This window comes from Epargyreus clarus, unplaced genomic scaffold (assembly GCF_041222505.1).
Source record: "Epargyreus clarus isolate Ecla_fem2 unplaced genomic scaffold, WU_Ecla_fem_2.2 ptg000005l, whole genome shotgun sequence".
Classification (NCBI taxonomy): Eukaryota; Metazoa; Arthropoda; class Insecta; order Lepidoptera; family Hesperiidae; genus Epargyreus; species Epargyreus clarus.
Genome location: NW_027332213.1, coordinates 14950891 through 14964694, shown reverse-complemented (window position 1 = coordinate 14964694; position 13804 = coordinate 14950891). Strand labels below are relative to the sequence as shown.

At 35.9% G+C, this 13804-nt stretch overlaps 1 protein-coding gene and 1 long non-coding RNA gene across 2 annotated transcripts in view; one reads left to right on the top strand and one right to left on the bottom strand.

Annotated features, from left to right (window-relative positions):
- The window catches only part of LOC140742400 (cadherin-87A), an 81515-nt gene extending 68560 nt beyond the window's left edge, over positions 1 to 12955 (top strand). The window contains exons 22-37 of the mRNA XM_073073328.1: positions 1624 to 1811; positions 2332 to 2518; positions 3239 to 3456; positions 4048 to 4245; positions 5027 to 5186; positions 5639 to 5774; positions 6459 to 6649; positions 7361 to 7537; positions 7842 to 7954; positions 8439 to 8602; positions 9060 to 9217; positions 10013 to 10118; positions 10581 to 10770; positions 11414 to 11527; positions 12424 to 12500; positions 12822 to 12955. Coding sequence (XP_072929429.1) covers positions 1624 to 1811; positions 2332 to 2518; positions 3239 to 3456; positions 4048 to 4245; positions 5027 to 5186; positions 5639 to 5774; positions 6459 to 6649; positions 7361 to 7537; positions 7842 to 7954; positions 8439 to 8602; positions 9060 to 9217; positions 10013 to 10118; positions 10581 to 10770; positions 11414 to 11527; positions 12424 to 12498 — 2375 coding nt within the window. The 3' untranslated portion in view covers positions 12499 to 12500; positions 12822 to 12955. The remainder of the gene's footprint in view (positions 1 to 1623; positions 1812 to 2331; positions 2519 to 3238; positions 3457 to 4047; positions 4246 to 5026; positions 5187 to 5638; positions 5775 to 6458; positions 6650 to 7360; positions 7538 to 7841; positions 7955 to 8438; positions 8603 to 9059; positions 9218 to 10012; positions 10119 to 10580; positions 10771 to 11413; positions 11528 to 12423; positions 12501 to 12821) is intronic.
- LOC140742401 (uncharacterized) lies at positions 293 to 4630 on the bottom strand. Its single transcript, XR_012102276.1, has 2 exons — positions 4595 to 4630; positions 293 to 588 (listed from the first exon to the last, which is right to left on the bottom strand). It is a non-coding gene; the product is annotated as an uncharacterized LOC140742401 (long non-coding RNA).
- Positions 12956 to 13804: the final 849 nt, after the last annotated feature.

The window sequence follows — 13804 nt, the reverse complement described above, 5'->3', positions numbered from 1 at the left end:
CACAACATCATGGCGGTAGTGATTACCGTAATAATGTCATCTGTCATTCTATTTTAACTTACTGTATACATTATATACCTTTTAATATATTTTTACGCGAATGGGCGTAGATGTATAAATATTGTATTGTACCTATGTATTGAGAAACAATACCTATATTTTATAAACATTAATTATATTTACTTTCATAAATCTTTACTTAAAACAAACATACCAAAATAAACCAAAATGTACTTCTATACCAATATATTTTAGTTAAAACATTTAAGTGTGTAAATAAAACAACTTTAAGTACACATTTGATAATATTTTACTTATTCTTCACTTAGATACATTATTTATTCATTTTAAATATCTTCCCTTAGGGTTCGTACACAAAACTGCGATGCGACGTCGCATCGCAAAAATCTGCGAGCTCCCTCGACGCATCGCAAGAACTTGCGAATTGATTCGCATCGCACAGTGGTTGTTGTTGTTGGTCACCCTGAGAGACGCTACGCCGCACGATATCGCATCGCAGCAATTCGCATCGCAATTTTCTGCGTTGCGAATTCGCATCGCGTCGCATCGCAGTTTTGTGTTCGAGCCCTTATATCAATATTTTCATCCAATCATGTAGCAGGTTCTGTAATATCCTGTGACGAGCTCAGCCCAAACATCAAACAATGGTCATAATGTGAGCGCAACTACCTACGAGTACGGTTCGTTGCCCAGCGATGCAGTTGCAATAATAACTGATTATTTTGTCATCCCAAGAATGTCCTTGTCTTGCTAATGTAATTATCTAAAAAAGAGATATGTAAAAAGATTAGCTTCTCTAGTTTAAAATTATTAACGATTATTTCACCATTAATACAACTAACTGATGAATATTTTACCTGATGATATTGAATCCTTGTCAACACAATCCACAGCGATCGCACGAAAATCACAAGAGTCCATAAAACATAAGCTGGGTAAACAAGTAAGGTAGAATCACTCCAAAATCGTAAGCAGCACAGAGCAGAAACATATTCAGGATTAAAATGGAATCTTCTCATCAGTACATATTTATTCAACGTTTACATTGGAGTCCACTATAATATAATATGTATATATCCAATTTTTCACATATCAAATTGACAACTTCTTCTTTTTTAATTTGACATGTCACTTACATCTATAAAACCAGATACTATTTAAAGGTGGTTTTGTTATTATTAATATAAATAATTAATTAAATTCAGAAATAATGACGGGATACCCAAAACAAAAGCCAGGTTGTAAAGTACTAAGGTAACAATAACTTTAGGACAAAAACAGCGAAATTCAGAATTACCGACATCCAAAGAGTATAGTAGCCTATGTGTGGGGTACACATAGGTTCCCTGACCGACATCGACAGTTTTGAAAACTTGACATTGAAAGTATTCCGCCATATTTAATATTTCAATGAGGAATGCTTATTTTAAATATTTTTAAACAGGAATACTTTAGGTTATCAAAATATATGTGTATTTTTCTTCAATTATACAAATTATTCGTGTTTTTTAGATATAGTGTACATGAGATGGCCGAAAATGAAACATCTCCTTTATATTAAACTGATTATTAAATTGCTAAAACTGATATTTCTTTTACCAGACGAATACGGCGAGGTCCGCTACAGCCTATCTGGAGACCAGGCTTCCCTCTTCAGCATAGACCCTGTCTCAGGGGTCGTCACAGTGGCTGACGGCAACATTGACCGCGAGACTATCACCGATGTTTGGCTAAGAGTAGTCGCTGTGGATAACGCACCACCACACATTAGGAAGTCTACTAGTGTGCCTGTAAGTAACGTAAAGATGTGTGAGTGTGTGTGTTGAAGCCAAGTAGCTGAATTAGCCGTTCAATTGACAGCCTCGCCTAAACCAACTTAAGCTAGGTTTAACGTTTAACGATGCCTTTAAAAGTAAATTCTGATACTCTGAATAGTTACTAATCGGTAGAATTTAACTAGTTGCTTAGCCAAGTCATTTTCTTTACGAACAAGGTTTCTAGGTATGCTCTGATTTCCTGTTATACTCATGATATGCTAAAAAAAGAGTTACAAAAAGTTACAGAATTCCTCATTCTCCTAAAAAAAAAAGCAAAAAATTAATATTCTATTCAATTATGCAATAAATCTATAAGTATTTTTTTTTGTAATACATAATTTATATATTTGTACAATAATAATACTTCTACTTATCATTTAAACTACTAACACTAATCTTTTTTTAAAATAATACGTTTATAATGATCTTGTATCCAACATTGTTTTTCTCACTTACACTTTACTAACTTCACAATTCCATTTTCACTTTACAGTTGCACATAAAAATCCTGGACATCAACGACAACCCGCCAGTGTTCAGTCAGAACGTCTACAAAGGTACCATAGCAGAGAACCTGCAGCTGAACCCCCCAGCTGCTATCCTGCAGGTCCTGGCTGAGGATAGGGACGAGGGTGTCAACGGGAAAGTGGAGTATAAGATCCTAGAACAAAGTGTGCCTGGTGAGTGTGACACCTTGTGAAGTGGTGGTAGTCGTATTGACATTCAAAAAATGCTCTATAAGGAACCTATTCAAATAAAAAAAAATGATTTTAATTTGATTTGAGTTCATTCAGGATTAGATTTATTCCAGTTTTATTTTATGTTTTATAGTTATACTTATAAGCTGATGTTACTCTTAATACTAGTATGTTGCACTTTAACCAAGAATTAAAAAGTTTTTTTCGTTCTTTCTTTCTAACGTGTAACCTTCAGCATTTCGATAAGAGATGGCGGCACAAGATTCTGAATCATAATATCGAGGTTTTCTAAAACATCTTTCATTGTAAAATGTCTGTATCGAGACTTTAGGAGCACGGTCGTTCCCCAAGTTTTATGGCCTCGTTTATGATCTTTTGGCAAAATGGTGATCCCGAGCTGAAATATGTTCCTTCCGAACTTTATAAATATAAAAAAATATATATAGTAATCCAAGATGATATTATGTTACTCTTTGTCGATGTAATGTCGCCACTGCTATAGGTAATTGAAACTGAAAAGTTGAAAAACTATTTTTTTCTTATTCAAACTTTAGGTTTACACAGTAAACCCGTTTAAGGCGTTCAATGGGATCATTTATTGTGTAATGTTTAGAAAACTTCAAAAGCGTCATTCAGAATCGTAAATTTAAATAAAATTTGGTAATAACTGAATACTTAATTCTTCTTCATCTCCATCCTCAGGCGTATTCACGGTAGACCCAACCAGCGGCATCATCTACCCAGCTCGCCCGGTGGTAGGCAACACCACGTACCACTTAACAGTGATCGCGACGGACGAGGGTGGTGTTGGTCTCCACACTGATACCGCGAAGGTGGACATATCTGTGCTCAGCGTGAATAAACACAGCCCTGTGTTTGTGCAACCACCGGCAGAGCAAAGGCAGCTGGAGATACCTGAGGTAAGTTTGTAGTAGTATCAATAAGTAGGTTTGTTGAAACTTGGTTGCCATAATAATAAAATAAAAATCTTTATTAAGCCAATTTAGACCTGTATTGTTTGACAAATTATTTGATAATAATTTACTATGTTCGGTACAATGCAAGTGAATAATAGAAGTAATTTGCCTTATAATAAGTTCCCTTATAGGGTTATGAGTTTGTGAGCGTTAGATACGTCATTATATAAAAGCTAAAAGATTCGGTGTGTATTGCCACTAACAGTACTAGCAACAATTGGCTGTTTTGTAGTTTCATTATCTTTTGGAGTTCATCGTGGCTTTGGCAGCTATTAGATATCAAAAGTGCTAAAATTTTCTAAGTACTTTCTTCAGAGAATAAACTCATTTTTGTATTTTCTTTCGGTTGATGGAAATACGACGCCCATTGCCAAGCATTATGCATCATAGCAAACGATCGCCAGATACCCTTTAACTTTTATAAATTGCGCTAGTATAAAAGCTATATTTTAAGTATGTTACTTGGGAAACTATTGTATCATTAGCAGTAAACCATTAGAGTAATATTTAAGTAAAAATGTTTTTTTTTTCCAGAACGCAGCACAAGCCGACTACCTAATAACCACAATAAAGGCGACAGACGAGGACACAGGGGAGAACGGTAGAGTGTCCTACTACTTGAAGGTGGACAACCAGAACGTGGGGGAGACTCAGGAGTTCAGTCTCGACAGAGACACCGGGGAGCTGAGGACTAAAACTTTCTTGGATAGGGAGCATAAGGCTGAATATCAGGTAAAGGAATGGTTATATCTATTGAAATAGGGACTAATAAATAGACAGACAGATTGACCAAGCGTTTGTAATCCTTTCGGTCCAACGGATACCACCAACGTACTAACGTGACCACACTTCATCATAATGAACCCTGTAACACATAGTTTGTCTTGCCATTCATCCCCAATCTACAAGTTTTAGTAGGTTTTGGTATCGTAATTTGAATTTACCGCTGTTTTAGAATAATGACAATAATCTGTCCAGACAAATCTACAAAAAATAATAATTCTCCTATTAACCCGACGTCCACTTATATATTTGAACATAAAAAAATATTTTTCAGGATTACGTGATTGTCTTTTAACACCATAGATCGAAATTTGACAATGTCTAGTATAAAAAAAATTGTCATATGACCATTTTTAACCCCAAAACATTAGTTTAAAACGAGCGTAAAACGACATGGATCGCTTTTAAGTGTTTACGGTTCGATTCGAAAAATATAAGATAAGATAGAGTTACGTTAGCGTAATGTTCAGAAGAGGAAACATTAAGTGTTGTGTTACAGGGAGTCGATGGTGAGAAAGATAGGTGTGACAATCAGTTCTGTTAGAGACTTCTTAGTGTTCGGACACATTTTTAATACCGCTCGTGTTCTATAAATTCTGTATTAGATTAAGTAACTAAATAAATTCTCTTTTTATAAACAAATTTCGTTGGCCACGCAATTTAACTACAGATAAAATTAATTTCTTTAAATACGGATGTACACTTAATTGATCAAAAAAATCTTTTCCAGCTAGTAATAGCGGCAGTGGACAACGGCACCCCAGCCCAGTTCGAGAGCTTACGACTGCTCTCCGTGGTGTTGGCTGATGATGATGACAACGCACCCCGGTTCCTCAGCAAGCACCACCAGTTTACTGTGCAGGAGAATCTACCCGCTGGGATTATTGTGGGTAAGAATTATTGAATGAAACTGAACGATTGATTCGGTCTAAGACTCTTTGATTTTGGGTGTTGCTCTAAGTTCAATGACCACTTTTTTAAACTATTTTGACGTTCTTGTGACGGTTGGAAAAAAAATGGGTCAATTAAAAAAAAACAACAAACAATATCAACACCAAAAGCTGGCTAGTAAATGTCTTATGTTTTTCTGGAAACTACTAAAAAATAATTTATTTCTAGTATATCATATCATAAGATGTCGCGATACATACTGAACATTTTGATATATATTTTTTGTTCTGCAATGGTTGCACCTGCACGTACACATTATGACGATGATACATCCACTATTTTTTTATTTTTTTATTAAATACGCCATAGAATAACTTCTTACAAGCATTAGTAACTTTTTATGAAACAGAAGTAGCAGACGAACATGAAAATATCTACCATATTGTTACAGGTACTGTGAAAGCTATAGACAAGGACTCTGGCGACAACGGCAAGGTGTACTACCACATCCTGGAAGGCAACCAGGAAGGCGCTTTCACGTTAGACAGGACGCAGGGAATCATCAGAGCCAATATGACCTTCGATAGGTAAGGAAGTTGAAAAACGAAATATTTAAGAGCTACTTTCTTTTTATTTAATTAACAAGGGGAAAATTATGGCTACATTTAGTGCTGCTTAATGTGTTAAAACAAAGAAGTGCTGTGTCAGAGGACGCCGCCTTCATTATATGATTATTTAGCAGTTTAAGTTAGCGTAGAATTACTCATTAGTCATAAATTAGGCTAGATCGTAATTAATATAAAGTACCTATTAGTCACTTGGTACTTTATACAAACAAAAAAAAAAAAAAATTAGTGCTGCTAATTTATAACTGATCTCAAAAGAAAAATCAACGCCTGTTTTTAATATACTATCAATTACGACGATTTAATTATTTTAAAAGGTGAGTTAATTCTTTTCTAAAATAGTTTTTTTTTTTCATTTGAATAGGTATGTCGTTTGTTTATATGTAGGACGTAGGTGTAGCAATAGAAATGAATAATAAAATAAACAGTTGGTAAAAATGAAATATCGAGACTAGAAAATTTCTACCTTAAAGGTATTTTCAAATTTCGATCCTTAAAAGGCAAATAAAGATAGATTGATTATTTGAGAACAACGGCTGCTATTTGTTTTATATAATACCGGAAGTTTTATGCCTCTATGTGGTATATTGATAATTATTTTCGAAAATTGTTTTTATAACAAATATGCAATATTTTCTTCTCCAGAGAAAAGCACGACGAATACTCCATGACGATTTACGCGAGCAACAACCCGATATTGGAGCACGCGGCGGCCATCTTGAACTCCATAGACAACAGCACAGACAGCCAAGACATCAGCTTCACTATGGTCAAGATCAAAGTGCTCGATGAGAACGATAATGAGCCGAAGTTCGAACAGAAGATATATTACGCAGGTGAGATTATTTATCTGTATATTTTGAATTATATTTCTTTCAGGAAAAATTATGAGTGTTTTTTAACGGAACCGACAGATAAAAATCGAATTTGGCTACTAAATTCTGCAAATTTTGCAGTTTCTTTTGAGTTTGATAAGATACGTTACGTCACATTATGTGACGTCATCCCCTCTTTTTTATTAAATACGCCAAAAAGTACCCCTTCTTGCGTGCGTAGATAACTACATTCACACTTTTTAAAAATATAGAAGTACCAAATGAGTATGAGGTATGGTATGTAATTATTGCCGCCTCTCAAAATATTGCCGCGCCTTTTTAACGAAATGTTATTAAGGCTAATATACAATTAAAAGTAAATTAAGGCTAGAATTTTGAATTTCACATTAGTAGCTTAATATATACTTTTTTGACAATAAAGATATTATAGTCAACTAGCTGACCCGGCAAACGTTGTGTTGCCATGTAAATAACTCTTACACTTCCACTTTCACCTATCACTTAGGGGTATGAAAAATAGATAGTAGCCGATTCGTATTCGGTATGAAAAATAGATACTGAATATGCATATAACATTTGGCGAAAATCGGTAAAGCCGTTTCGGAGGAGTACGGTAACTAACATTGTGACACGAGAATTTTATATGTAAGATAATATTGTAACTGTCAATTTGTAAGTCTATACACTAAATATTTTTCATCCTATTCACAGGAATAAAGCACACAGCGCGTGTAAACGAGCCCATAATCTCTGTAGTGGCGGATGATCCTGATTTGGATGAGAACGGCACTCTAGTGTACATGGTAGCGGCGTCCAACCTGTACAAGTTCGGGGCGTCGCAGTCCAGCGGCAGTGTGGTGCCCTCACCGTTCAATATCAGTCAAGATGGTGAGATATTTTGACCTTTACTAACGTCTTATGCGTGTAACGTATGTCGCTTTACCTAAATGTTTTTTTGAAAAAAAAAACTGGTCATTGCCAGTAATGTCTAATAGGTCTATAAGGGTTGGCTTCTAGTAGTTTGAGTAGGCAGTTCTACTATATCAAAAGCCCCTTCAAAAGAGTCAATATACACACTCTTGAAAATCTTTTATATTTTTAAACTTAACAAATAAGCTGGTCCACAGCATCTGTGATAGACCTCAGTATCGAGTGGAGATCAGTATTTTCATTTTGATTGTAATATTCACAGGTATTCTCATGACGGCACACTACATGGCGGAGTACAATCAAGACCGGTTTGTGTTGGACATCATCGCGCAAGAGGCGGCCCCGCCCTACAGACAGGCTAAAGCACAGGTTTATGTAAGTAGATCCACTTATTCAAATATAGGTTATAGCTCTTACGACTAAGCTAACTAAACGATCTTGGATAATTTTGCTTTAGTACGAGTAAGTTTAACTAAGTAGTAGTAACAACAACAACAACAACAACAACAACACAACACAAACAACAACAACAACAACAAGTACAACAACAACAACAACAAGTTGTAACAAGGGTAGCTTAGCGATGTGTGTCGTTCAAATCGATGTACTTAGTTATTCATGTGTTTTACAGTTATTTTAATGGTAAAAATAGGTTTATCTCTGAGAATAACACACGATTGCCGTCGGCGTCAGCAACTAATAACAATACACCAACCAAACCTAGAACAGATCTAAAGTCATTACATATATGTCCGGAATCGAACCCTTTCCATCAGACCGATATGATACCGCTCCGCCAAACGGATTGTCAATAACTAAATAGGTCGTAAATATAACCTAATTTTTTTGTTTCTTCCAGTTATGGATAATCGACCGATCATCCCTCATACGCATGGTGGTATCCCGGAGCTGTTCAGCACCGGTCTCCGGGGTCCAGAAGAGACTCGCTGATGCTGGCCAGGCGCTCCTGGTGGCCGGCAGACGGTTACCTCTGGTGCAGGCTGACAGGAGATATGATGACTGGTTAGTATCCTTGCAAGATAGGGAGAGATGCTAAAGATTTATGGAGATTTTTTGACTTCATTGCCTTCAAACAAGCTTCTAATATAATAACTTTTTTGTAAATGTGTCTTAAATATTTTGACTTAAGTATCTTTGTGAAAGTTGACATTACATATTGCCGTGAAAATAAGTATAATAAGTTAAAATGGCAGTTATATTGAAACCATGCGTAAAAACCGTCCCCTAAATGGGATTTTCGTAATTTAAAAATGTTGCACACTTTTACTTTTCTCCATATTGTAAATCATGTATTTTGTAGTTAGGCTACTCTGGTTCTAATAGCGTCAATTCATAATTGTGAAATAAGGTCTCTTACGACCATATTTATGGGAAAATAAAGACTATTTTGTATTGATTCCAAAAAGTAAAATGGATATTCTCTCAAAAATGTAATATTTGCACGTCCGGAACGCCCCAGGTGCGAGATTCACCTGCACGCGGTGGACCCCGGCACGCTCCAGGTGCTGCCTGTAGAGCGGGTGCTGGAGACTATCGACTCCAAGTACGACGAGCTGAAGGACGTCTACCAGGAGTTTGGGGTGGAAACTCTCATTGCTGCTAGCGCCACCTCTAAAGGTAAAAAACATTAATATCTTCTAAGATTGATTTTTATCTATGTTTGGTAAAGGGAGTTTGATTTTTTACTGACAATCTTTTAAAAAGTTGTTAGCTCATTTCTATTTTCACTGGTTTCGATGACGTCATTGCTGTTTAATCCCTTCCCATTAACAAAGGAATAGCTACGCCCATGGCTGCCACCCATAAGTAACTAACAGCAGACCTACTTGAAACCTATCATAGATACATTTATGCTTTTGAGGACTAAATGGAATACCACGTATTACTATATCCGCGTTACCACATTGCACGAATACAACAACTTTACACTAAATTTTATACAGCAATAACAGCGTGAAAGACCCTAAAAATTGAACCCTGAACCTGAAATCTTTTATGTTAACATTTTTTTTTATAATATATGAGTAGCAGACGAGCATGCATTCCACCTGATGATAACTGGCTACTGCCGCCCATGGACATCTGTAATCAACCCCAGATAGGATTAGATATTCCTACCTAAGGTCGACCACAGATGCGCCGCTGCCCCTGAGGACTAAGCTGGAACGCCTCTGAAAAGTCTGTCTCCCTTACCACAGCCTTCAAAACGGAACACAGCAGCGCCTAACACTACTATTATTAGGCAGAAATAGGTGTGGCGGTGTTGCTGCCAGAGTTGAACCGCAAAGGGTTCTACCACCTTCATTTGTATTGTTAATGGCGTCACACTTATTTTATATTGTCGTTACACTTGTCTCCTACTGACGACACTCCTGTATGTGTTACTGACGTCACAATTTCTTTATTTCTCAGCACCAGACAGCTTCGACCCAGCGTTAGCGGCTCTCATAGCGCTTCTCATCGTGTTGTTCACTGGTATAGTGACGTTCATCGTGGTATGCGCTTGTCTTAAACACTGGTAAGTTTCTACAACAAAATCTATATCCTTATCTATGTACCTCTCCTGAGTATTTTAGTATAAAGAAATTTAATTATATTGTCATGTAGTTGTATCAAGTAGGACATATTTATATAATACGCGATAGAAGGAAACTATTATAAATTAATGTGACTGTCAATGTTCTGCCCCTTTCAATAGATGGCGCTGTCGCGATTCCTTCAACTTAGCCATGTTAGTAGTTAGGTAATAACTCATCTGTTTGCAGCTATAATTGTTGATCTTTTCATGCGATCATATATACAGTGTTCACTTTATTGACTAAAATAAAATGATAATACTTAATAATTAAATATTTTAAAATGGAGAAATTGTTAATTGTACTGTAATGACTCTACAGCATCACCAACTATTTTGGTACCTTCAGGTGACCACAGTTAAGTTGCTTTCGCTAACTAAGCCTAACTTTGCCCTTTATTCCAGGGTAATCCCCCCACCGTCCCTACAATCGTCGAAGGGCGACAGCTTGGCGCGGAGACGTATCCTGGAAGAGCTGAGTACCACAGAGAACCCACTCTGGCTGGAGAGCAAGCTACGACCCTATGAGGAACAGGAGCTCACGATGAACGTGTTTGGAGATCAGGTTGATCCGCCTGCTAGTGATTTGCCCATGGTTAGTAGTTTTTTTTTTTTGGAGTTTTAAACAAAATGATAAGTCTCCGTGACTGAAGTGTTTTTAAAGGGTGTGTTTTTTGAAGTTTTTTGACAGTATCATGGAATTACTGCAGTGGAATTTAAAAACCTACTATTTTTTTTAATATATTTAATAATATAAAAATGTATATAAATATAAAGTGAAATATTTTTTTAAATTGTTTTATTAAGTTGAGTTGATCATGGCTATGGCCTATACTCATTACATTTTTGTGTAAACCCATTATTATCTCAATATTACGGGTTTCCACTTAGAAAGAGAGGAATTTAGAGCATAGTTTACCGTGTTAGCAAAGTGCAAATAGAGTAGTAGCAGTTACAAATTTTCTCTTTTCAAGAAACTTTTAGGAGTCTACACTCCTAGAAAAACATCGCGAGAAAACGTACGTTTTCTCGCGATGTTTTCCTTGACCGTTATAGCAAATAATAATTATTTTCTAATACGCCCATAACTCATAAGTTTTAAAAATGAGGTGCTTGGATACGAACCTTTCTTTACGAGGTTGCGTTTAAACAATTAGTTTTAACAATCACTGATTTTAAAATGTGTCTATTCCGATAATAGTCATCAAAACATTATATATTTTTCCTATATTTTATAGGCGGATAACACGTACGCGACGATCCAGGGGCGGGGCGCGGCGGAGCGCTTCGGCGACTACGCCACGCTCGGCGGCGACGAGCCCTCGCCCGCCGAGGCTGCGCTCGGCTTCCAGGTACACTCGCCATTGTAGTAGCTAACAATACCCTTTTTATAATATAGAAGTAACAAACGAGCTTGATTGCAGATGGTAGAGTCCGTGCCAAACTGCTAGTCCGCTCCGAATATAGAAATGAATAGTCGCGCGCGCGTCGCAATAGTAAATTGTAGATATTATTGGTTAGTACATAGCTGCGTTAGTGTGCCCTTACGTTGCTACGGAGTATATGCTTGTAGTTGTGTTCCACCGCATTAGCTCTCTGACTGACACCTGCGCGCATTAACTTCAGAACGGACTTGACGTTTAGCGCGGACTATACACTTCTTTATATACCACTGGCTTCTTTATATACATTGTTTATCTAATGTAATGTATCTTATCGAATCTAAAGTACTTTTTGAATCAGTTTGATACTTAGATGTTAGTAGAATTAATCCGATTTTTTTTTAATAATATCCGAGTAACAGACTAGAACGCAATCCATCTGACGGTAAGTGGATAGTACCATCCACAGACATCTATAATCAACTTCAGATAGATAAGATGTTCCTACCAAAAGTCGGTCGCCTAGGAGCCACTACCCCCGAGGACTAAACTGGAACGCCTCGGATAAGTATGTCTCCCTTACGACAACCCTTCAAACCAGAACACAGCAGTCCTTAACACTGCTGTTGTGAGGCAGAAACAGATGGCAGGTATCCATCAGGTGAACTGCATGCTTGAATGAACATTATAAACTTCCGATCACACATGCATTGCTATCCCTAGAAATTAAGATAGTCGCCTCGTATGAAAGTCAGCCTACATCTACAGTTTTTCACAAACATTAACTTCATAACCAAACTTAGCTTTATACTTTGACATGTAATTTTCAATTGCATAACACAAAATAATATTAAATATTATTACAGGGCAGCACGTTCAAGCCGCCGTCACCAGCGACGCCAGAGCCGCCGCCAAGACCCGCGGGACTTGCTTCACTATGATGGTAATTTTGAATAATTTAGTATTACATAAGAAGAGCTTTAATAATTATTACCCCTCTTAACGAAAGTTAATAAAATCTTTCTTCTATTCGTAATGCGTAATTTTACAAAATATTTTTTTCTGTAATACGTCATGGTTTTGGTATATGCTCTAAAAGAAAAAAGTTCTTAATGAGAAGTAATAAATCAAAATTGCTGACGTAATCACCTCAATCCCCCCCGCTACCAATGTCACCAAACATAAGTAAAACAAAAACTCTCCGGCACCCTTTAATGCTCAATATTTCAGGCATAATGTATAATTATATTTCTTTATTTTTCAGAGCGATACTCTTCTAAATTACAAATAAAGGACCTGTAAATATAGTTCAAATAGTGTATTGCATGTTGGCAACGTATTAAACGCAGTGTGGCAGGGCCTAAGGACTGGACTTAATATCGGGTACTAAGTGAATCATCACATCAAGTAAGTGAATCACAACATAAGGAGTTTTCTGAGAGAAGTGTAATAAAAGTAAAAAAACAATATTAAAAGATGGAGCATCGTGGTGGAGGCTGCCCCAGGTGTTAAAGTGTCGTGCCAATTGAAGTGATTTTATGTGAAATAACCATGGAACAGAAAAAACAAGAAATAACTGTGTTATTAATGATAGACATTTTGTGACGTAACATTTATAATGTCATTTCTACATTACAGATAAAAAATAGGTTGTCATTTTTGTAATACGTTGGCAACGTCCATTTTAGTATCTTTTGTAAATATTGATTAATTAATTTTTGAATCAAGATATTAATATTAAGTAAATGCCAAGCTTGTCTAAAAATTGATGCAGCGAAATAAATGGCTAGTTACAATGATTATATTTAAATTAGAATTATGATTGACGTATGACGTATTGATATTATGATTTATATGACCTTATTATCTACAAAATTCTTTATCTTTGTATAAACTTCATAATTGTATGCATCTAATGTCCCTGAGGGCTAAATTGGAACTTATCGTATGAACAATGAGTATATCTGTCTTGCCTTTAAGCAAAAAAAAAACTATTCTGTCTATTTTAAAATTCTTTTTTTTATATTTTGATAACATGTAATCTGTATGCTATTTAAAAAAAGTGATGAAAAACATTTACCAAAATTAATTAAAAAAAATGGATGGGTAACAATTTATAATGATGTGATATTATATCTATCTAGAGATGTTTTAAAAAATATTGTAATAACTAGCCGTTTATTTTGTAATCTCTAATTTTAATAGGAGTTTAAATGAATCTCATATTTATTTAAATAATCGATAAAA